Genomic DNA, 24,609 nt, shown 5'->3' with positions numbered 1-24,609 from the left:
GTGGTAAAATTTAATCGGTAACATTTTGATTTTCAATTCAACCTACACCATTTGTTTATTAATGGATCCTATATGATAGGATGAATACATTTTAACTTACCGGTGATGTCTTAATTTGAGGTTTTGGGTCGAAATTTCGTTAGATGTGTGGGTATTTGTGTTACTTAATGTAGAGTATATTGTAATATTTATTTAAATTAATGTGAGTTTATTAATCGAATCAATATATTGTGGTTGTTTATTGATATTTATATTATTATGTAATCACTGTTTCAAAAAAATATACATTTTATATCTCTTGATTACCACTCTCCATAAACTAATAACATATTGCACTCACTACCTCGAGTTAATTAATTGGATAAAACTGCCCTCATGTTGTGAGTATTTATATTATTCCCACATAGCCACACTCACTAAAAAAAAAAAAAAACTCAATGTCATGGATTTTTTTGCCACTGAATTTGCTATAATTTTGCAACAGAATTTCAAAATTTTGAAATTTCGATGCAAATTCCATAGTAAAACAACGAAAAACTTTTGCAATGGATATTCCATTGCAATATTCCGTTGTAAAATTTGGTCAATTTTAGAATGACTCACTTTCCATGAAATATTTCTGTCGCTAATTGGCAACGGATTTTCGAGACAGGTCAATTTCATAGCAAAGTTTGCAATAGATTTTCGAATTATTTATGTCGCAAACACCTTGCACTGGGAATTGCTGCAGAAACAAGTTGTTGCAAGAGCTTCAACTACTATGAAAGATAGAGATACCCTAGAGCAAGTCATCAAATTCAACCCCCTATAAAAAATGAATTGAGTACTTCTTTATACAGTAAAAACTTATAAGGGAATACTGAGTCTATTTCACGACAAAGACCGCACTGTGAAATCGACTAGAAAAGTGACCATTAAGGGTAAAAGAGTAGAAACAGAACTTATACAAATCATAACTGAAACAACGAACAACTAGGCAAATCAAGCTTACCCCATAACCTGTTTTAGGAAGCCCATCAACTTTGACATATGTCTTGCTCATATCAACCTTCAGAGCCATGTGCCCTTTTTACCACCCCCAGACTTAGATTTCAGAATATAATTAAGTTCAAAGGCCAATAGGACATTATCTGTGATCAGATGGCCATGAACAAAGGCACTCGGAAAGAGAGATAATAGTATGAAGCAGTGGTTTAAACTTATTACCAATTGCTTTTGAAGCGATTTTATACACAATACTACAAAAGCTTAAAGGCTGAAACTGAGTTAGATTCTCTGGATTTTTGCACTTGGAAATTAAAATGATGTGTGTTTCATTTTAGCTCAGGGAGAGTTCAAGAACATTGAACAAATTAAGAACGCATCAAAGAACATTAGATTTCATAGTCTTGCCAGAGTTTCTGATGAAATAGGTGGCGTACTGTCTGGGCCGGTCGACGTAAGTGGAGCCATTTGGACAATGCTTTAGCAACTTCTTCCTATGTATGGTGGATATCGCCCAAATCTGCACCTTGCTCCCAACTTTCAGTAACCAGTCGTTCACAGTCCGTCCAAGTAGCCATGAACCGGAACCTTCTGCCCCTATTGTGGCGGAAACTCACAGCCGGCTTTAGTTCAATTGGAAGTGGTAAGTAGAGTTATTGGATTGGAGATGAGACACCTTAGCTGAAGGAGATCCACTGGACCAACCCTTTTTACCACAAAGTTGGTCTCAGAGTTGTGTAGCTCGCATGAACGAAGAGCTTCTCTAAATTTTCAAATTTGCCAACTGCCTTAGCTCCATCGCTTTGCTTTGAGTCCTTTATTTTTGTTTCCTGGTTTTGTACATTTTGTAGGATAGTCTTTAATTATCCTATTCGTTAACATCAAAAGTTGGAATAAGTCAATTAAAATTTCAAAATAAATAGGTTAATAATTCGGTTATAAATTAAGGGACATAATAAATTGAATTTTACGACGATAAATCCGCATTCAGTCTACACTAAATTTGGGTCTTATGCATTTTTATAGATCGATCTAAGATTAATACAAGTTTTTTCTTTATATATATATATATATATATATATATATTATTTTAGATCGACTAATTGAGTCAAAACATGTTCAAGTACAACCCGTTAGCTGTGGATCTATATCAATGGCTATGGTGTTTAAACCCAATAGAAGTGAGCCCAAGTTTTAAGCCAAAGCTTGCTCACACTTATAAAAAAGAACCTCCACCAAAACACACACACAATACCACAAGTCAATAAAACGACACAAGACTACAACAAGTCATTGCATAACACAACAAATCCAAAGAACTCAAGTCCAAAAGGTTTCTGACACAATGAAACTCTTCAACCACAAAGATTCAATGTCTTTATTAACATCAAATTTTTAAAGCCTTTGATACCATATTTTAAATGACACGTAGCATGCTCCACAAAGTCGGAAGAGTTTACACAACATTTAAGATTATGCTTCAATCCCTTGTATCAACATTAAGAGAGAAGAATCACATAATTGTCTTCACTTCAGAGATTTTAACACTTCTTATTTAAATTTATAAATTTTCAGTTTGTCAATATTATTTCTTGTGTCAATAGTTTACTTTTGCATGCTTGAGATTTTGTTGCACAATATTATCCCCATAGAAATACATTTCTCTTAACATCCCTTAACAGGGAGCTGGATTTCCATTGCATTTAATCCAATCTGATTAACATGCTTCGGAGCAATTTTGGACACAATATTACTCAATAAAAATGTTGAATGACCACATATTGATAAATTACATCTGAAAATTGGAGTGACCTACAGCAGAGTAAGAATGTAACTGAACAAGTCGAAGATTACAAGTGAAAACCTTAGTCAGAGCCGCCAGGCAGCAACTTCGTTGAGCTAGATGTTCCGAATCGTCTAGCTGCTGCAGGAATAACCCTCGATGGTGATAACACTTGTGCAAAAGATAGATTATACGAATCAGTTCCTAAGCGGCTCTGCAACCAGCCTTTGCTTCCGGAGAAGCCATCAGTCACAATCCAGCAATTCTTGAACCCAAGTTTAGTCAACGTCTTAGCTACTATTTTAGCTGAATCAGAGTACCTAAATGCGTTTGTAAAAGCACAATGTGAGTTGCTTTGTTAAGGTACCAAATCAAGGTAAAGAGAAGATGGGCATGGTGAAATTTATGTTCTGCTACTTACTAAATGCTAAAGTAATAAGCAAAAGGTTAGGAGGACTTACGAGTCCAATATTACGATGTTGGAACTTTTGTTGATCTTCTTTAGATAAGAGATCTTCAATGCCACCAATTCAGCTTCTACTTTCTTGACACTTCTGACAAGACTTCTGAGCTTGTTTGGTAATTCTTCCAATCTGAAACAGTTAACAGAGGTACAAACTTATTAGGTTTGATGCCTCAAATCCAATAATTATTGGAAGAATTTAAGGAACAGAGGCTATTGCATCTTAGACAGCGTAAATGGTTCATTTCATTCCATTTCCGCTTTGTCGAGCTAATGAATTTTCCAGAACAATGTCAAGACAGTTAATCAACATACTGTTCTATGTTATTTAGTCAACATCAATTATCAGAGCTAGCATAAAGAGGATAACTTTTAGTTTAGTACATATAGAGGTCATGTAGAGCCGAATGTGAGAATTATTCCAATTTATCGTTCGTCTTAGAAATAATTCTTACCCGGAAAAAGGAAATAAAAATTTAAGGACAAAATCGATCTCTTTTGTCATATACTGATAGAAACTCCAAATGATTCAAAGAGAGAGGCCAAACAAAATTCTCAATTTGTATACCAAGAAAGTGATAGCACATTATGGAATTTACCACCAAAGCCCAGCACTGAGGTGTTCAATAGTCAACATTCATTCTACAGAAAAACTGTTTCTCAGGAAGAGTGCACTCACGGGATTGATATCAATTTGTTTTTAGCACTGGATGGAAGGCGAGGAATGCCAGCCTTGTCTTTATCCTTCTCTGACCTTATGTCAATCATAATGTAGTTCTTTGTGCACATGAGATCCAAGGTTTGAGCGGGAGTTAGCTCACCTAGAGAATAGCATCCATAACCAAAATGAGTACAGTCATCAAACACTTAAATGAAAGCAGAAAATCAACAATGTGGGTGAGCTTTCTGTGCTGGTTCACAAAAGACTAGAAGATACAGCTGACTGAAAATTTTCAAAGAAATTTGGAGATGGTCCATAGCTTGAATCTTGCTTTTCTTAGGTCTTTCGCCTTCTAGGACGTTATGGATAGTTATCCAATTCGTGGAATTGGTTTTTCAGCCAATAAATGTAAGAGTATTCTGAACTATTTTGTATCCCTGAGATATGATTAAGCATCACTGTCCACCAATCGTATTTCACACTGAAGTTTCTATGATCACTCAACAACAGATAGCCTTCGAGCCAAAGCGCATAAATCATGCACATTTTATATGGACATCATAAATCTTCTCACAGGATTTTATGAGGTTATCCCAGTTCTTCAATGTTTATGTTCTATAGGAAAAAGGAATAGTATTACTAGATTTATTAGAGCAATTGATCACTGTGTCCTCGCAGCAGAATGCATTATTTTGGTTGCGCCTTGCCAAGGACGGATAAAGTAGTGGAGGCCATCTCTAAGATGTCCCTGATAGTGCATAACTCCTTGAGTGGCTATTACCTTCTTCTCACACAAAACAGTCAAATCTTTGCTTTTAGATTGTTAAGCTATGTTTTTGCTTTTTACCTCTATAAACACGTCTCTATGCTTTAAAACCTGTGTCAATTCTCTGTTAGATCGGGTCACACAAAGACTGACAGTGGAAGTTGGGTTCCATGTTTGTAGTTTCCTTGACCAGTCCACGTAAAAACCTAGACAGCTGTGCAAAATGCTTGTGTAATCTAATACCCATGTCTCACCAATAATTGTACATGTTGGCACTATTTTAAGGGTAAATTACAACTTCTCCTTAGGTTTGGCATAATTATAAATACTTGTTCGTTTTTTTGAAAAATTACAAATACCCTATCTAACAACAAGCCCATTCCATTAACCTTCGCTAGGTTTCCATCCAATTTTTATATTGAACTGACCAACATGTCCTTTTGGGTTATGAAATATAATTATATATATTTTTAGAATTTTCTAAAATACTTTTATGGACTAATATGACACATGGATTATTTATTCTACCCACCCTCAAGTTTTTTTCACAATTTTTCAAACTTGTTTTGTAAAAAAAAAATTCAACAAGGTAAAGTAATAATATCCACTTCACTTGTGCAGGGGCTACATGATTGTTTTTCATTTGAGGGGGGTATTCATAATTTTCCTAACAACGGGGTATTCATAATTATACTAAACCTTAAGAAATGTAGTTATAATTTTACCCTTATTTTAATAAACAAGAATTTATCCACATTGCATATTTCCTTACTATCTTCAAAATTATGGTTCTTTTAAGTGTACATCGTAACTAGTCCAATGATCTCATAGTACAAATGAAATAAGGAAATACTAATCAACCAAAAAGGACAAGTTACCTTGGTAACCTCGAAAGCTGAAGGAAATGGCGGAAAAGACAGGAGGAAGTAAGAAATATGCAATTACTAATGCACCACCAGCCCCCAAAATTACAGCAGGTTCTGCTGATGATATGGTTTCAACAGTGGAAGTGGCTATGGGTTTGGCCTCATCAATCATCTTTGTTGTCTGCTGAGCTGCATCAGCAACTGTCTGCAATCACAACGATCAATATACATTGATATTACTTTCCTCAACATGCATGGCAAATGCAAAAATTCCAGGAGCATTTGGGGATTTAAAATGACTGATTCACAGTCAAACAATTTCACTGAATTCCGCAAACCGAAGAGCAAATTCCATTGATCTGGTAGTAATATAATAATGTGCTTAGACACTTACAAATTTCTCATGATTTTAGGCATCAGCAAATCAAAATCTATTGTCAGTTGTCTTCCAAAGTGGGAAACTAAAACAACTGCTCAAACATTTACCAGCCTGTAAGATAATTAATAAAGCCATAAACTAAGTACAGATGGGCTGCATGATAACTTTGCGCATCCATACAACAGATCATCACTATCCTAGCAAAATTTTAAGGAACCAAGAAAAATTAGATGAATAATCTATATAAAGAATTGCAAAATAGCATCACCAAAATTCTACTCCTGACCGATAAAAATCAACCCAGAATTCAAATTTTGTATTTCAATTTCTACATGACTTGTTTCTATATGCCCCATTCTTTTTCAACAAAGAGTAAAGTGATTGAGACTTACAAATCTCGGATGAAAGCACTTTTCTAAAGGAATTTAATAAAATAATGTATTTTTCACATCAGTCTACTAAAAAGCAATAACTAAAGAGCTAAGCAACAAAAATATTTTCGGAATGGAAATTTATCAGTTCTTATCAACAGAGCCGAATCTCAAATTTATCATTGTACCTTAGCTGCAGTTACCACTTGCTGAGTGTCAATTCCAGAACCCTGGATGGCTTCTTGGGCTTTCTTAGAAGCCTCTGAAACCAGAGGAGAAGCTATCTTCACAGCCTCATCTCCAGCTTGCTGTAAGATAGGCAATGCAGGCTTCACAGCATCCGCCACTGCTCCAACAACTTGGCTGGCGGTGCTGAAAAAATTCGATCCCAATTCTTGAAGCTGATCAATTGCCGACTCCACCTGAGAATTCCACTAAGATTATGCAAGTTCAAGTAAAGGGTCGGGGATGGAACAAACACAGCCCTATCCAAAAACCAACGAAGTTCCTATTTTTCAGCATTGTTCAAATCATCAAGTTCTTCAATTTACAAAAGGTGAGCAAAAGACCAAGTAAATTCAGAAATGGGCTCTCACTGAATTCCAAAACTCAATCAGTAAAGAAAATGCTAGAAACACACGGATGAAAAATGTGAATATCGCTAGTAGGAATTTCCCACCTGAGTGAGAGAAGAGACAATCTGTTCTTTGGGCAAGATTTCAGCTCTAGCCTCATGGGGAGCTGCAAAGAGAGCAAAGAGAGGCAAAATAGCAGTAGCTGGCAGTGATAAAGAGTTGACTTTAGGAGGAAGAATAACGCTCTTGGGCGGAGTCTGCGGCGGAGACAGTTGAAGAGACGGTGGACGCACAGCGGATGAAGCTCTGAGGGCCATCACCTTCTGCCTCTTGCCACCGCTCTCCGAAGTGTGGTTGGTGTGGGTTCGTTTGGAGAAATGTGTGATGAGAAATGGAACTGCATTCGTCTTATGGGTTTCAGCCTTTTGGGTGGTGTGTGCTGACTTGGCAGTTTTCTGTATTATAATGGATCAACGAGTTAACGCCACGTGGAAATTAAGATTAGAGAGGTGGGCCAGTTTTAATTCTTTCCTTCACATTTTGTAGGTGTTTTCAACTTCACACTTTTTAATGCTAGCCATTGTCACACCCTATTTTTGTATATAATGTTGTATATTTTAAAATATATTATAAAAAGAGTAAAATATAAAATTTTGTACATTATATTAATAAAAAACAAAGAAAGAAAAAAAATTATCAATTAATGTAAATGTTGAAGAGTTGAATAAATTAATAATTTTATTATGAAGGATATTTTTTAATTCATAAAAAATTGATATGGCTATATCATTAATCGCCGTTTGTGAATATAAAGAGTCTTTTCTTTTTATTAATATTGATGAGATTGCTATTATGTTTGGTTTCTTTTTCTGCCATCTCTGAAATGGTCTGCAACAGAGAACACATTTGGGTTGAATTGATTTGAGTTGTTTTTGTATATTTTATTTAATTTTGGGTTGTTTTGTAATTTTGTCCCAATTTACATTATTCCTAATATAAATTAGGGCTAACCTTCCCTTAGGGATAGTTATATATTTTTGCATATGCGCCCCTTGAACTTTTTCTGAATTTGAGATATGCACTTGGGTTCAGATTATTTATGGGCACCTATAATTCGAGTATTCTCAGCAATGTCTCATCTCATGTGCGCGACTATAAGAAGATTAAGAATCAGTCCACAATTACATTGCCTAAATTCTAAGAATACTTGTAGGAGTATAAACGTGTTTGTCAAATTCATAAGCTATATAAAATATATCTATCTACATGTGCTAAATGAAGAAAGCTAATAACCCTTTAAATAGTTGTAAAAATTTGACAATTATAGAATATTAATTGGCCTAATTAAAACTCATAATACCATAATAAACATAATTATAAATAGGACACATAAATATATAAAATATAACGGTCAAATACTTATTAAACTTCGTGAAATCATAATTAAATCATCATAATAATGGGATCATAAACCTCAAATAAATATCAAATTAAATTGACACATTAAGATCGAATAAAGTGTTGCAAATAATTTAATAATGTGAAAAATTTTTAAAACTTATTTCCAACAATTTAATTCCATTCAACAATCAAACTTAGTGTCACACCACAGATAAGCATAACAACAAATTCACATATCAACAAGAAAATCAAGACAAAAACCAATAATTAACCATCAAGTGTACAAACAACAAGCATATATGTATATATATAAATTCAATTAATTATAATTACCTCAATCTCAAAATGACTACGTTAGTAGAATGTGCTGCTCAACTCTCTATTTTATCCTCGTGTCCTATAATAAATTATAATGCTTAATGATGCCCCCTCAAAAGAATTTCCTTGAAGCCCAAGATAAGGAGTAATCCAACCAGAACTAACTTTTTAACCAAAAGTAATAGATATTCATATTCTCAAACAAACTGGACAAGCTTCAGTCAAAGGGTTATTATATCTTCATCTACATAAGTAAAAATCACAAATTAATTTTTCTATTGAGCAGCTAACGCGTGCAGCTTTCCAACAGTGTATGATTTGATATAATTGTTTCTTGCAGCTTGCTCCATGGTCTCCTATAAATTGATTCTTATTTTGGTAACACATTTTCTCATACTCTCTCACTCTCATTTTCTCTCGATTTTCAAGCTACCTTTAACTCACTTTTTGCACTATCATGCCATCATCATATTCAATCATTATTCTTACATCACTTCAATTTTTTCCTTTATTTACTCAGTAAAGCTATTACTGACTTAAATATCGGAATGCTAACTTCTATTTTGCAGGTTAGTCTCCCATTAATCTTAAAATCTTCATGAAAGGCTTTTGATCCTTATGGTGGGGGCTGGACCCCTGTACACATCATTGATGCAGTTTATAGGAATACTTGAGCTAAAAGCATGAAAAATGGTTAGCTCAAACAATGGAAGCGATAACGACTCTTTTAAAGAGAATACCTCCTTCCCTACTGCAGCAAGTTCTATGATCCCACCTCCAAAACAAGTACTAGGAGGTCTCAATGATCTGCTTATATCTGACAACCTTGCCTACTGCCGCCAACCCTGCTTCTCCTATGAGCAGTTCCACTAGTTCATTGTTGAGACCATCATCTCAGACCTTTTGGGCCCTCTTGCCAACGGAGTAGGACGATCAAGAGAAGAATGCAATGAGTTGATTTACCTAAAAATAATAATTGAATCTTTTAGATATAAATATATATATCAGTGATACACTTATCTAAATTTAAATATAAAATAAATTCTAATTTTTTAAACAAAAAAATTATGAATGGCTACAGAAATATGTCGATCATAAGCAAGATTGTGTCTCTAATAAATAAATAAAAATTATAAAGAATTTAAATTGTAAAATAAAATTAGTATTTGATAAATAACTCAAATTTTAGATATAAAATAAATATAAAATATATAGAAGTATGATTTTAATATCAAAATGAATTTTAGATTGTTTTATTAACTAGTTTATCTAAATAAATTTGTATTTTGCAAACATTCATCTTACACATCTACATTTAAATAAAAATTAGATTACACATATTGCCTTGTCATATTTCAATTTTTTAAAATTTTTTATTGTATTCATATCATATCGTGTCCATCTAATCATATCCCTATAATATATGTTCTAAGTTTTCGAGCGGAGAAACTTTCCATACATAACTACTATATCCATGCGACATCTTTATTATCAATTCCATTATCACTTTCTTAAGGAAAAAATTCAGGGACTCTCCTGAAATAATAGAAATATTAAAAAAAATCCTACAAAAATTAAAATATTAATTACTCCTGTAATATAAAATAAAATTAAATTTCGTACAAAAATTGCGCCACAAATTTAACCCCTTTTCTTAATGGTGGCTTAAGCGTCAATTTTTTGATGAGGCATAATTTCTTTTCTTTGCAAATCTCTTTTCTTTATTATTATTATAACATCAATGTTCTATTATCACATAGACAAGGTAAATAAATAAAAACCTTTTATCGAGCTACTTGGCCTTTTCAGTTCAAATAAACTCATAATTCTCGGCGTTTTCTGGCCTTTTTTGCGTCACACAACTTACACTCTTTGTTTAATTAACCAAAATTTAAAAAACGCACGTTTGAATAAAAATATCAAGCCAACGGTCAAATAGAATGAAAGTGATGTGTGATGATAGATTAGACAGGTACGTATGTCTCAATAGCCTCATAAATCAAAACCCCCGAGCACATCGCAAGAAAAACAAAAAAAGATCAAGAAAACCTCTCATAGAATGGTCGTTACCCGCTCCAATGGCGAATTCTCAGACTCTTTGCATGTCATAGCCTTACAAACACTTGTATTCGTACAATAAATGTCAAGAGTACTAGAAACCTATTCAAGAAACAGACAAGAAGACGAAAAATCTGCCGAATACTAGCGACCCATTCAAGAAATCGACAGAAGTGGAAAAATCTGCCGAAAGAAATCTTTCGGAATTTATTTGGGAAGGTAATCCCTTCCCGCATGATAAAGACGTTGAATCGACGATGATGCGGCGCTCGATTGGCTGGTGAATGTGAATGGCGATTTTTTCGAGAGGATTGATGTGTCATTGGATCAGTTTGAGAGGTTGCGGAAGAAGGACGAGGAGAGTGGTGGGAGAATGATGAAAGTTGATGATGATCAAGACAACAGGTTTCAGATGGTTTATGAGAAGAAGAATAAGAAACTGTTAGGGGGTTGGAGCGAAAGGGATTCAAGAAGTGAAGCCAAAGACTGTTCTGTTCCATATACACACCAAGACCGCAGGATGAGTATTGTGAATAATTCAGATCAGCCCTTGAACATGTGTGATTGCAGAGGAGTGAAGGATATTGGCATTCATACATCATCTGGTTTGTTCTTTAATCTTTTTATGCTCACTTCTGACTTGTTACCACTTTGTCTCGGGATCGTGCTTGCACTTTTGGTGAATCTCGATGAGTTCACAAGAGAACTGATTTGGATTGCTTTGATGAATTGTTTGTGGGCAATGCTTTTAACTACAAGTTGTTTGTTTCCTTGAATATTCTTTATGTTTCTTAAAAATTAGTCATCAATTTTGTCACCACAAGCCATACCGACCAACTCTCCAAGAGGCACTTCCTCATGTTTAATTCTGTAATTTAATGCTAATTCGATGGCACTACAATGACTAATAAGCATCCTACTAAGGCAAGCCCTAGTGTCGCTAGTGCATCTTACACCATCTGATGCAACAGAAACAAAAGAAACCAGTTGAGAAATCTATTTACTAGGATCAAATGATTAAACAAAGTTTCTTGAAAACCAGTGTTGTGCTAGTTATGTGTTACTCTTACAATCTTATACTTGTCCCTGAGGTCAAATACAGATAGATATATTTATCTAGTGTAGCTCATCGACCACCTTATTTTACTGTTTGTTCAAATTGCCAAAAAACAGTAAATCATTATAATGATAATTTAATTTGCTTCTTATCTTACAGGAAAAGCTCTCGGATCTTAACTTTGTTGATAAACCTGATAGCGTAGCAGTGGGGAGCCTTGAAAACCTTTTCCAATCGAGGTTAGACAATTCAAAAAGACTTGAAAGAGTTGAACCAGGTAACAATTAAATTTTGTAGCTTTAATGAATTTGCAGTGAGGTTTGTGCATTCTATTCTTTATAAATACACATTGTTGCGACTTATATGTCAATATTGATAATATGTTTTTTGGACATGGAAAACACTGGAAAATGTACATTACGGTAGGATTTTGCTAACATAATATGCATGCTTACCCCGTGATTTGACTTCACAAATTTGAACAAAATATTATGTTCAAATTTGTGAAGTCAAATCACGGGGTAAGCATGCATATTATGTTTGCAACATAACAACAAAAGCTTCCTTCTTTCTGCCCTCATGATTCTTATACACAAAAGGATTCTTTTATTACATTTTCATTTTGAGAATCTAGTCTTTTTAAAAAAAATTAGTTCAAGCTACCTCCTCGTTGTCGGCCCACCTCTCCCCCCCCCCCCCCCGAAAAAAAATGAATTTGCTTTGATTCTCAAATTTTCCTTTCTACAAAACTTCCTTGTTTGAACTAACTTGCATTTCCTTTCTATAAAACTTTATTTCTTAAATTAGCTTGCCCTCGTGATTATTTTACATAAACAAATCTTTTAATTAAATTGTCGTTTCGAAAAGCTAGTCTTTTTTAAACATTCTTTGTTTAATTAAATGGTCATTTTGAAAAACTAATCTTTTTGAAACATTCTTTGTTTAATTAAAATGTCATTTTGAAAAACTAGTCTTTTTCAAGGATTCTTACTTCAAGCTACCTCATCCTTATCCCCCTACAATAAATTTGCTTTGGGTGTTAAATTTTTCTTTACGCAAAACTTCCTTTCTTAAATTAGCTCGTCCATGTGATTTTTATGCATAAATGAATCCTTTTATTAAATTGTCATTTCAAAATGCAAGTCTTTTTCAAAATTCTTAGTTTAAGCAAATCGTATTTCTATTTCTTCCCCACAATGAATTTGCTTTAATTTTCCAATTCTCCATTCTACAAAACATCTTTCTTTAATCTAACTATCACTTTCCTTTCTACTAAACTTTTTTTATTAAATTAGCTAGAAACCGTTTATAAAATTATCATTTCAAAAGTATAGTCTTTTTTTAAAACTCTTAGTTTAAGCTACGTCCTCTCTGTTTTTTCCCTCCGCATTAATTATGCTTTCACTCACAAATTTTTCTTTCTATAAAATTTCTTTAAACTAATTGCATTTTCGTTTCTTCAAAACTTTCATACTTAAATTAGCTTGTCCGCATGATTCTTATTCAAACATGAATCCTTTTATTAAATTTTATTTTCAAAAGCTAGTCTTCCAAAATTTCTTAGTTTAAGCTACCCCTCTATGTTTTCCCCCACAATGATAGTTATGTTTTTAATCTTTTGTTTTACTTGAAAAAGAAAATATTGCATTTTCAACATCGTCATGCATTCGTTCTCAAATTTTCCTTTCAGCCAAGCTTCCTTTTTTAAACTAACTTGCATTTTTCTTTCCACAAAACTTGTTTCTTAAATTAGCTTGTCCTCATGATTCTTATACACAAAAGAATCCTTTTACTAAATTGTCATTTTGAAAATCTAGTCTTTTTAAAAAAAAATTACTTCAAGCTACATTGTTGCTGTCCCCCCCTCCCCCAAAAAAAAAATGAATTTGATTTTAGTCACAAATTTTCTATCTATAAAATTTCCTTAAACTAATTGCATTTTCGTTTCCTCAAAACTTTCATACTTAAATTAGCTTGCTCTCATTATTCTATTCAAACATGAATTCTTTTATTAAATTTGATTTTCAAAAGCTAGTCTTTCCAAAATTTCTTAGTTTAAGCTACCCCACTATGTTTTCCCCGACAATGATATCATGTTTTTAATCTTTTGTTTTACTTGAAAAAGAAAATATTGCATTTTCAACATCGTCATGCATTCGTTCTCAAATTCTCCTTTCTGCCAAGCTTCCTTCTTTAAACTAACTTGCATTTTTCTTTCCACAAAACTTGTTTTCTTAAATTAGCTTGCCCTCATGATTCTTATACACAAAAGAATCCTTTTATTAAATTGTCATTTTGAAAATCTAGTCTTTTTTAAAAAAAAATTACTTCAAGCTACCTCGTTGCTGTTCCCCCCCCCCACCAAAAAAAAAATGAATTTGCTTTGATTCTCAAATTTTCCTTTCTACAAAACTTCCTGGTTTGAACTAACTTGCATTTCCTTTCTATAAAACTTTATCTCTTAAATTAGCTTGCCCTCGTGATTCTTTTTGCATAAACAAATCTTTTAATTAAATTGTCGTTTCGTAAAGCTAGCCTTTTTGAAACATTCTTTCTTTAAGCTACCTCATATGTGTTTTTACCTCCTCATGGATTTACTTTGGTTCTCAAATTTTTCTTTCTACAAAACATCCTTCTTTAAAGTAAATTGCATTTTCCATTCTACAAAATTTCCTGGTTTGAACTAACTTGCATTTCCTTTCTATAAAACTTTATCTCTTAAATTAGCTTGCCCTCGTGATTCTTTTTGCATAAACAAATCTTTTAATTAAATTGTCGTTTCGTAAAGCTAGCCTTTTTGAAACATTCTTTTTTTAAGCTACCTCATATGTGTTTTTACCTCCTCATGGATTTACTTTGATTCTCAAATTTTTCTTTCTACAAAACATCCTTCTTTAAAGTAAATTGCATTTTCCATTCTACAGAACTTCCTTCTTTATACTAACTTGCATTTAAACTAAGTTGCATTTCCCCTTCTACAAAACTTCCTTGCTTAAATTTATTTGCAATCATGATTCTTATACTTACATGAATATTTTTATTAAATTGTTATTTCATAAAGCTAGTCTTTTAAAAACAAATTAGTTTAAGCTACTTTCTTTTTACAAATATTCCTTCTTTAAACTAACTTGCATTTTTCTTTCCACAAAACTTGTTTTCTTAAATTAGCTTGCCCTCATGATTCTTATACACAAAAGAATCCTTTTATTAAATTGTCATTTTGAAAATCTAGTCTTTTTAAAAAAAAATTACTTCAAGCTACCTCGTTGCTGTCCCCCCCCCCCCCCCAAAAAAAATGAATTTGCTTTGATTCTCAAATTTTCCTTTCTACAAAACTTCCTGATTTGAACTAACTTGCATTTCCTTTCTATAAAACTTTATTTCTTAAATTAGCTTGCCCTCGTGATTCTTTTTGCATAAACAAATCTTTTAATTAAATTGTCGTTTCGTAAAGCTAGTCTTTTTGAAACATTCTTTCTTTAGGCTACCTCATATGTGTTTTTACCTCCACATGGATTTACTTTGGTTCTCAAAATTTTCTTTCTACAAAACATCCTTCTTTAAACTAAATTACATTTTTCATTCTACAGAACTTCCTTCTTTATAATAACTTGCATTTAAACTAAGTTGCATTTCCCCTTCTACAAAACTTCCTTGCTTAAATTTATTTGCAATCATGATTCTTATACTTACATAAATATTTTTATTAAATTGTTATTTCATAAAGCTAGTCTTTTAAAAATAAATTAGTTTAAGCTACTTTCTTGTTACAAATATTCCTTATAAATACACATTGTTGCGACTTATATGTCAATATTGATAATATGTTTTTTGGACATGGAAAACATTGGAAAATGTACATTACGGTAGGATTTTGCAAACATAATATGCATGTTTACCCCGTGATTTGACTTCACAAATTTGAACAAAATATTGTCAAAAAATGTATTTCTGATTGTATCTTCAGCTATTTGGACTGTTATACCTATTTTTACATTTTGATCTTTTTAAGAGTGGCTAATCCCAAATCCAAGTTGTAGATATGAGAGCTTGAAATACTCATCTTTATCAATTAATAAAATGAGTTTTATGCCACGATCCCACTCTGTCCCCCCCCCCCCAAATAATTGTTATGTTTTTAAGCTTTCCTTTCCTTAAAAAAGAAAAAAAGAATTACATAGGAACGCACCATTTTATTTGTAGATAAACAACTTATGTTAGAACTGCTTCAATCAATAGCTCAGGCTATTCACACTCGAACTAATCTACCATCATTTTCTCTTTGGTTTGACCAAAAGAAGATGAAAAACTATTAAATAACTTAGAAACATTACTTTTCTTGCAATTCTCTTTATAATTACTTTTGTCTAAAATTTGACCCAATTCTTAAATTTTTCTTTCTATAGAACTTCCTTCTTTAAATTAACTTGTATTTTTCTTTTTACAAAACTCTGTTTTTTAAATTAGCATGCCCTCGTGATTCCTATACTAACATTAATCCTTTTATTAAATTGTCATTTAGAAAAAAACTAGTCTATTTAAAAGTTTCTTAGTTTAAGCTACCCCTTGTCTGGTTTTCTACCATAGTGATAGTCATGGATTTAATCTTTTGTTTTAGTTAAAAAAGAAAAAATTGTATTTTCTACATCATCATGCCTTGGTTCTCAAATTTTCCTTTCTGCCAAACTTCTTTATTTAAACTAACTTACATTTTTCTTTGTTCTTATACACAAAAGAATTCTTTAACTAACTTACATTTAATGAAAACAAGTTTTGTGGAAATAATTCACATATCAACAAATTCTTTTAAACAAAATATAATAAACAGAAAATTCACAGATAAGCATAACAACAAATTCACAGATAAGCTTACAACATAACAACATAAAAAAAATGTAATAAAAGAATTTCTTATAATATGTTGTATAAGAAAAATGTAAGTTAGTTTAAAAAAGGAAGCTTGGCAAAAAGGAAAATTTGAGAACCAAGTCATGATGATGTAGAAAATGCAATTTTTTCTTTTTTAACTAAAACAAAAGATTAAATCCATGACTATCATTATGGGAGAAAACCAGAGAAGGGGTTAGCTTAAACTAAGAAACTTTTAAATAGACTAGTTTTTTCTAAATGACAATTTAATAAAAGAATTCATGTTTGTATAAGAATCACGAGGGCATGCTAATTTAAAAACAGAGTGTTGTAAAAAGAAAAATGCAAGTTAATTTAAAAAAGGAAGTTCTATAGAAAGAAAGATATAAGAATGGGGTCAAATTTTAGACAAAAGTAATTATAAAGAGAATTGCAAGAAAAGCAATGTTTCTAAGTTATTTAATAGTTTTTCATCTTCTTTTGGTCAAACCAAAGAGAAAATGATGGTAGATTAGTTTGAGTGTGAATAGCTTGAGCTACTGATTGAAGCTCTTCTAACATAAGTTGTTTATCTACGAATAATGGTGCGTTCCAATGTATTTTTTTTTTCTTTTTTAAGGAAACGAAAGCTTAAAAACATAGCAATCATTTGGAGGGGAGGGGGGGGGGGGGACACAGTGGGATCGTGGCATAAAACCCATTTTATTAATTGATAAAGATGAATATTTCAAGCTCTCATATCTACAACTTGGATTTGGGATTAGCCACTCTTAAAAAGATCAAAATGTAAAAATAGATATACTAGTCCAAATAGCTGAAGATACAATTAGAAATACATTTTTTTCCAATATTTTGTTCAAATTTGTGAAGTCAAATCACGAGGTAAGCATGCATATTATGTTTGCAACATAACAACAAAAGCTTCCTTCTTTCTGCCTCATTATTCTTATACACAAAAGAATTCTTTTTAAATTTTCATTTTGAGAATCTAGTCTTTTTTAAAAAAATTAGTTCAAGCTACCTCCTCGTTGTCGCCCCTCCCCCCTCCCCCCCCCCAAAAAAAATGAATTTGCTTTGATTCTCAAATTTTCCTTTCTACAAAACTTCCATGTTTGAACTAACTTGCATTTTCTTTCTATAAAACTTTATTTCTTAAATTAGCTTGCCTTCGTGATTATTTTACATAAACAAATCTTTAAATTAAATTGTCGTTTCGAAAAGCTAGTCTTTTTTAAACATTCTTTGTTTAATTAAATTGTCATTTTGAAAAACTAATCTTTTTGAAACATTCTTTGTTTAATTAAAATGTCATTTTGAAAAACTAGTCTTTTTCAAGGATTCTTACTTCAAGCTACCTCATCCTTATCCCCCTACAATGGATTTGCTTTGGGTGTTAAATTTTTCTTTATGCAAAACTTTCTTTCTTAAATTAGCTCGCCCATGTGATTTTTATGCATAAATGAATCCTTTTATTAAATTGTCATTTCAAAATGCAAGTCTTTTTCAAAATTCTTAGTTTAAGCAAATCTTATTTCTGTTTCTTCCCCACAATGAATTTGTTTTAATTTTCCAATTCTCCATTCTACAAAACATCTTTCTTTAATCTAACTATCACTTTCCTTTCTACTAAACTTTTTTTATTAAATTAGCTAGAATCCGTTTATAAAATTATCATTTCAAAAATCTAGTCTTTTTTAAAAACTCTTAATTTAAGCTACATCCTCTCTGTTTCCCCCCCCCCCCCCCCCACATTAATTATGCTTTTACTCACAAATTTTTTTTTCTATAAAATTCCTTTAAACTAATTGCATTTTCGTTTCTTCAAAACTTTCATACTTAAATTAGCTTGTCCGCATGATTCTTATTCAAACATGAATCCTTTTATTAAATTTTATTTTCAAAAGCTAGTCTTTCCAAAATTTCTTAGTTTAACCTACACCTCTATGTTTTCCCCCACAATGATAGTCATGTTTTTAATCTTTTGTTTTACTTGAAAAAGAAAATATTGCATTTTCAACATCATCATGCATTCGTTCTCAAATTTTCCTTTCTGCCAAGCTTCCTTCTTTAAACTAACTTGCATTTTTTTTTCCACAAAACTTGTTTTCTTAAATTAGCTTGCCCTCATGATTCTTATTCACAAAAGAATCCTTTTATTAAATTGCCATTTTGAAAATCTAGTCTTTTTAAAAAAAATTACTTCAAGCTACCTCCTTGCTGTTCCACCCCCCTCTTTGCTTTGATTCTCAAATTTTCCTTCCTACAAAACTTCCTTGTTTGAACTAACTTGCATTTTCTTTCTATAAAACTTTATTTCTTAAATTAGCCTGCCCTCGTGATTCTTTTACATAAATAAATCTGTTAATTAAATTGTCGTTTCGAAAAGCTAGTCTTTTTGAAATATTCTTTGTTTAAGCTCTCTCTTATGTGTTTTTACCTCCACATGATTTACTTAAGTTCTCAAATTTTTCTTTTTACAAACCATCCTTCTTTAAACTAAATTGCATTTTTCATTCTACAGAACTTCCTTGTTTATACTAACTTGCATTTTTTCTTCTACAAAACTTCCTTGCTTAAATTTATTTGCGATCTTGATTCTTATATTTATACGAATATTTTTATTAAACTGTTATTTCGTAAAGCTAGTCTTTTAAAAAAAATTTAGTTTAAGCTACTTTCTTTTCACAGATATTCCTTTTTTAAACTAACTTGCATTTTTCTTTCACAAAACTTTCTTTTCTTAAATTACCTTGCTCTCGTTATTCTTATACATAAACGAATCCTTTAATTAAATTGTCATTTCGAAAATATAGTTTTTTCCTCAAAATTCTTGATTTAAACTACCTTGTCTCTATTTTTCCCCCCAACAATGAATTTGCTTCAGTTTTCACATTTACCTTTCTACAAAACTTTTTTCTGTAAACTATCTTGCATTCTCTTCTCAACAAAACTTCCTTTCTTCAGTTAGCTTACCCTCGTGATTCATTTACAGAAACGTTTCCTTTTATTAAATTTTCATTTCAAAAATCTATTCTTTTTCTAAAAAAAATTCCTTTCTTTAAGACATCCTTCTTTAAACTAACTTGAATTTTCTTTTGTACAAAAGTTCCTTAATTAAATTAGCCCAACCTCGTGATTCTTATGCATATATAATTCCTTATTAAATTGTGATTTTCTAAAAACTAGTCATTTTCAAAGATTCTTCGTTTAACTTACCTTGCCTCTATTCCCATCCCCCCCCCCCCAAACAAACAATGAATTTGCTTTGGTTTTCAAATTTTCCTCCCTACTAAACTTTCTTTGTTAAAGTAGCCTTCTTACGTGATTCTCATACATAAATGAATTCTTTTATTCAATTGTCATTCAAAATGCTAGTCGTTTCCAAAATTCTTAGTTTAAGCTATCTCGTCTGTGTTTTTCCTACCCCAATGAATTTGCTTAGGTTCTAAAAATTTTCTTTCTCCAAAACTTCCTTGTTTAAATTAACTTGAACTTTCCTTTCTCAAATCTTCCTTTATTAAATTAGCTTGCCCTCGTAATTCTTATACGTAGACAAATCTTTTTATTAAATTGTCCTTGCAGAAAGCTAGTCTTTTTTGCGAAAGTTCTTAGCATAAACTACCTCTGATTTTTCTCCCACAATGAATTTTATTTGTTTCTCAAATTTTCCTTTCTCCAAAACTTCGTTCTTTAAGCTAACTTACATTGTCCTTACTACAAAACTTTCTTTCTTTAATTAGGTGGCCCTCGTGATTCTTATATAGAAACGTATCATTTTATTAAATTGTCATTTGAAAATCTAATCTTCTTAGAAAATTCTTAGTTTAAGTGTCCTCTTTTGTTTCCCCCCACACAATGAATTTGCTTTGGTACTCAAATTCAAAATATCCTTCTTTAAGCTAACTTGCATTTTCTTTTGTACAAAACTTTCTTACTTAAATTAGCTCATCCTCACGATCCTTTGATTAAATTGTCATTTTGAAAAACTAATCTTTTTCAAGGATTCTTACTTCAAGCCACCTCATCCTTTTTCCCCCCTACAATGAATTTGCTTTGGGTGTTAAATTTTTCTTTATGCAAAATTTCCTTTCTTAGATTAGCGCGCCCACGTGATTTTTATGCATAAAAATGAATTCTTTTACTAAATTGTCAATTCAAAATACAAGACTTTTTCAAAATTCTTAGTTTAAGCAAATCTTATTTCTGTTTCTTCCCCCACAATGAATTTGCTTTGATTTTCCAATTCTCCATTCTACAAAACATCGTTCTTTAATCTAACTAGCACTTTCCTTTCAACTAAACTTTTTTTTATTAAATTAGCTAGAATACGTTTATAAAATTATCATTTCAAAAATATAGTCTTTTTCTAAAACTCTTAGTTTAAGCTACATCCTCTCTGTTTTTTCCCTCCACATTAATTATGCTTTTACTCACAAATTTTTCTTTATATAAAATTTCTTTAAACTAATTGCATTTTCGTTTCTTCAAAACTTTCATACTTAAATTAGCTTGTCCTCATGATTCTATTCAAACATGAATCCTTTTATTAAATTTGATTTTCAAAAGCTAGTCTTTTCCAAAATTTCTTAGTTTAAGCTAACTCACTATGTTTTCCCCGACAATATAGTCATGTTTTTAATCTTTTGTTTTACTTGAAAAAGAAAATATTGCATTTTCAACATCATCATGCATTCGTTCTCAAATTTTCCTTTGTGCCGAGCTTCCATCTTTAAACTAACTTGCATTTTCCTTTCCACAAAACTTGTTTTCTTAAATTAGCTTGCCCTCATGATTCTTATACACAAAAGAATCTTTTTATTAAATTGTTATTTTGAAAATCTAGTCTTTTTAAAAAAAATACTTCAAGCTACCTCCTTGTTGTCCTCCCCCCCCGCGCAAAAAAAGAAATGAATTTGCTTTGATTCTCAAATTTTCCTTCCAACAAAACTTCCTTGTTTGAACTAAAAACTTTCTGTAAAACTTTATTTCTTGAATTAGCCTGCACTTGTGATTCTTTTACATAGACAAATCTTTTAATTAACTTGTCGTTTCGGAAAGCTAGTCTTTTTGAAACATTCTTTGTTTAAGCTACCTCTTATGTGGTTTTACCTCCACATGGATTTACTTTGGTTCTCAAATTTTTCTTTCTACAAAACATCCTTCTTTAAACTAAATTGCATTTTCCATTCTCGAGAACTTTCTTCTTTATACTAACTTGCAATTAAACTAACTTGCATTTTCCCTTCTCAGACTCTTTGCATGTCATAGCTTTACAAACACTTGTATTCGTACAATAAATGTCTAGAGTACTAGAAACCTATTCAAGAAATAGACAAGAAGACGAAAAATCTGCCGAATACTAGCAACCCATTCAAGAAATCGACAGAAGTGGAAAAATCTGCCGAAAGAAATCTTTCGGAATTTATTTGGGAAGGTAATCCCTTCCCGCATGATAAAGACGTTGAATCGACGATGATGCGGCGCTCGATTGGCTGGTGAATGTGAATGGCAATTTTTTCGAGAGGATTGATGTGTCATTGGATCAGTTTGAGAGGTTGAGGAAGAAGGACGAGGAGAGTGGTGGGAGAATGATGAAAGTTGATGATGATCAAGACAACAGGTTTGAGATGGTTTATGAGAAGAAGAATAAGAAACTGTTGGGGGGTTTGAGCGAAAGGGATTCAAGAAGTGAAGCCAAAGGTACTGTTCTGTTCCATATACACATCAAGACCGCAGGATGAGTATTGTGAATAATTCAGATCAGCCCTTGAACATGTGTGATTGCAGAGGAGTGAAGGATATTGGCATTCATACATCCTCTGGTTTGTTCTTTAATCTTTTTATGCTCACTTCTGATTTGTTACCACTTTGTCTCGGGATCCTGCTTGCACTTTTGGTGAATCTCGATGAGTTCACAAGAAAACTGATTTGGATTGCTTTGATGAAGTGTTTGTGGGCAGTGCTTTTAACTACAAGTTGTTTGTTTCCTTGAATATTCTTTATGTTTCTTAAAAATTAGTAATCAATTTTTTCACCAGAAGCCATACCATAAGCCATACCGACCAACTCTCCAAGAGGCACTTCCTCATGTTTAATTCTGTAATTTGATGCTAATTCGAAGGCACTACAATGATTAATAAGCATCCTCCTAAGGCAAGCCCTAGTGTCGCTAGTGCCTCTTACACCATCTGATGCAACAATAACAAAAGAACCCAGTTGAGAAATCTGTTTACTAGGATCAAATGATTAAACAAAGTTTCTTGAAAACCAGTGTTGTGCTAGTTATGTGTTACTCTTACAATCTTATACTTGTCCCTGAGGTCAAATACAGATATATATATTCACCTAGTGTATCTCATCGACCACCTTATTTTACTGTTTGTTCAAATTGCCAAAAAACAGTAAATCATTATAATGATAATTTAATTTGCTTCTTATCTTCCAGGAGAAGCTCTCGGATCTAGACTTTGTTGATAAACCTGATAGCATAGCAGTGGGGAGCCTTGAAAACCTCTTCCAATCGAGGTTAGACAATTCAAACTTGCAGAAGACTTGAAAGAGTTGAACCAGGTAACAATTAAATTTTGTAGCTTTAATGAATTTGCAGTAAGGTTTGTGCATTCTATTCTTTATAAATACACATTGTTGCGACTTATATGTCAATATTGATAATATGTTTTTTGGACATGGAAAACACTGGAAAATGTACATTACGGTAGGATTTTGCAAACATAATATGCATGCTTACCCCGTGATTTGACTTCACAAATTTGAACAAAATATTGGAAAAAAATGTATTTCTGATCTTCAGCTATTTCGACTGTTATACCTATTTTCACATTTTGATCTTTTTAAGAGTGGCTAATCCCAAATCCAAGTTGTAGATATGAGAGCTGAAATACTCATCTTTATCAATTAATAAAATGAGTTTTATGCCACGATCCCACTCTGTCCCCCCACCCCAAATGATTGTTATGTTTTTAAGCTTTCGTTTCCTTAAAAAAGAAAAAAAGAATTACATTAGAACGCACCATTATTCGTAGATAAACAACTTATGTTAGAAGAGCTTCAATCAGTAGCTCAAGCTATTCACACTCAAACTAATCTACCATCATTTCTCTTTGGTTTGACCAAAAGAAGATGAAAAACTAATATATAACTTAGAAACATTGCTTTTCTTGCAATTCTCTTTATAATTACTTTTGTCTAAAATTTGACCCCATTCTTAAATCTTTCTTTCTATAGAACTTCCTTTTTTAAATTAACTTGTATTTTTCTTTTTACAACACTCTGTTTTTTAAATTAGCATGCCCTCATGATTCTTATACTAACATGAATCCTTTTATTAAATTGTCATTTAAAAAAAACTAGTCTATTTAAAAGTTTCTTAGTTTAAGCTACCCCCTTCTCTGGTTTTCTCCCATAATGATAGTCATGGATTTAATCTTTTGTTTTAGTTAAAAAAAAAAAATTGTATTTTCTACATCATCATGCCTTGGTTCTCAAATTTTCCTTTCTGCCAAACTTCTTTCTTTAAACTAACTTACATTTTTCTTTGTTCTTATACACAAAAGAATTCTTTAACTAACTTACATTTAATGAAAACAAGTTTTGTGGAAAGAATTCACATATCAACAAATTCTTTTAAACAAAATGTAATAAACAGAAAATTCACAAATAAGCATAACAACAAATTCACAGATAAGCTTACAACATAACAACATAAAAAAATGTAATAAAAGAATTTTTTATAATATGTTGTATAAGAAAAATGTAAGTTAGTTTAAAGAAAGAAGCTTGGCAGAAAGGAAAATTTGAGAACCAAGGCATGATGATGTAGAAAATGCAATTTTTTCTTTTTTAACTAAAACAAAAAATTAAATCCATGACTATCATTATGGGAGAAAATCAGAGAAGGGGGTAGCTTAAACTAAGAAACTTTTAAATAGACTAGTTTTTTCTAAATGACAATTTAATAAAAGAATTCATGTTTGTATAAGAATCACGAGGGCATGCTAATTTAAAAACAGAGTGTTGTAAAAAGAAAAATGCAAGTTA

General features: G+C 31.9%; 1 protein-coding gene and 1 long non-coding RNA gene across 3 annotated transcripts in view; one reads left to right on the top strand and one right to left on the bottom strand.

Moving 5' to 3' along the window:
• Window positions 1–2,643: 2,643 nt before the first annotated feature.
• CAS (calcium sensing receptor) lies at window positions 2,644–7,251 on the bottom strand. The gene is made up of 6 exons (XM_011080433.3): window positions 6,953–7,251; window positions 6,462–6,695; window positions 5,536–5,728; window positions 3,910–4,051; window positions 3,229–3,360; window positions 2,644–3,087 (listed from the first exon to the last, which is right to left on the bottom strand). The coding sequence occupies exons 1-6, from the start codon at window positions 7,163–7,165 to the stop codon at window positions 2,850–2,852; spliced, it is 1,152 nt and encodes a 383-aa protein (XP_011078735.1). The 5' UTR covers window positions 7,166–7,251; the 3' UTR covers window positions 2,644–2,849.
• Window positions 7,252–10,578: 3,327 nt separating this feature from the next.
• Window positions 10,579–24,609, top strand: part of LOC148789486 (uncharacterized) — a 25,961-nt gene continuing 11,930 nt past the window's right edge. For both annotated transcript variants that reach the window (XR_016065444.1, XR_016065445.1), the window contains exons 1-4: window positions 10,579–11,230; window positions 11,842–11,959; window positions 21,802–22,373; window positions 22,997–23,121. This is a non-coding gene — a long non-coding RNA (uncharacterized LOC148789486). The remainder of the gene's footprint in view (window positions 11,231–11,841; window positions 11,960–21,801; window positions 22,374–22,996; window positions 23,122–24,609) is intronic.

The sequence above is a fragment of the Sesamum indicum genome, linkage group LG1 (genome assembly GCF_026168435.1).
Source record: "Sesamum indicum cultivar Baizhima isolate 11 linkage group LG1, ASM2616843v1, whole genome shotgun sequence".
Taxonomy (NCBI): domain Eukaryota; kingdom Viridiplantae; phylum Streptophyta; class Magnoliopsida; order Lamiales; family Pedaliaceae; genus Sesamum; species Sesamum indicum.
This window is presented reverse-complemented; position numbering and strand designations above follow the sequence as displayed.

Bases quoted from the DNA above. Each gene is read 5' to 3' on its own strand.
- CAS (XM_011080433.3), bottom strand. From the start codon at position 7,165: ATGGCCCTCAGAGCTTCATCCGCTGTGCGTCCACCGTCTCTTCAACTG. The intron at 5,729-6,461 runs GTACAATGATAA...TTGTGATTGCAG, and splicing joins AAGTGGTAACTGCAGCTAAG to ACAGTTGCTGATGCAGCTCA. The intron at 4,052-5,535 runs GTAACTTGTCCT...GCTATTCTCTAG, and splicing joins CAGCTTTCGAGGTTACCAAG to GTGAGCTAACTCCCGCTCAA.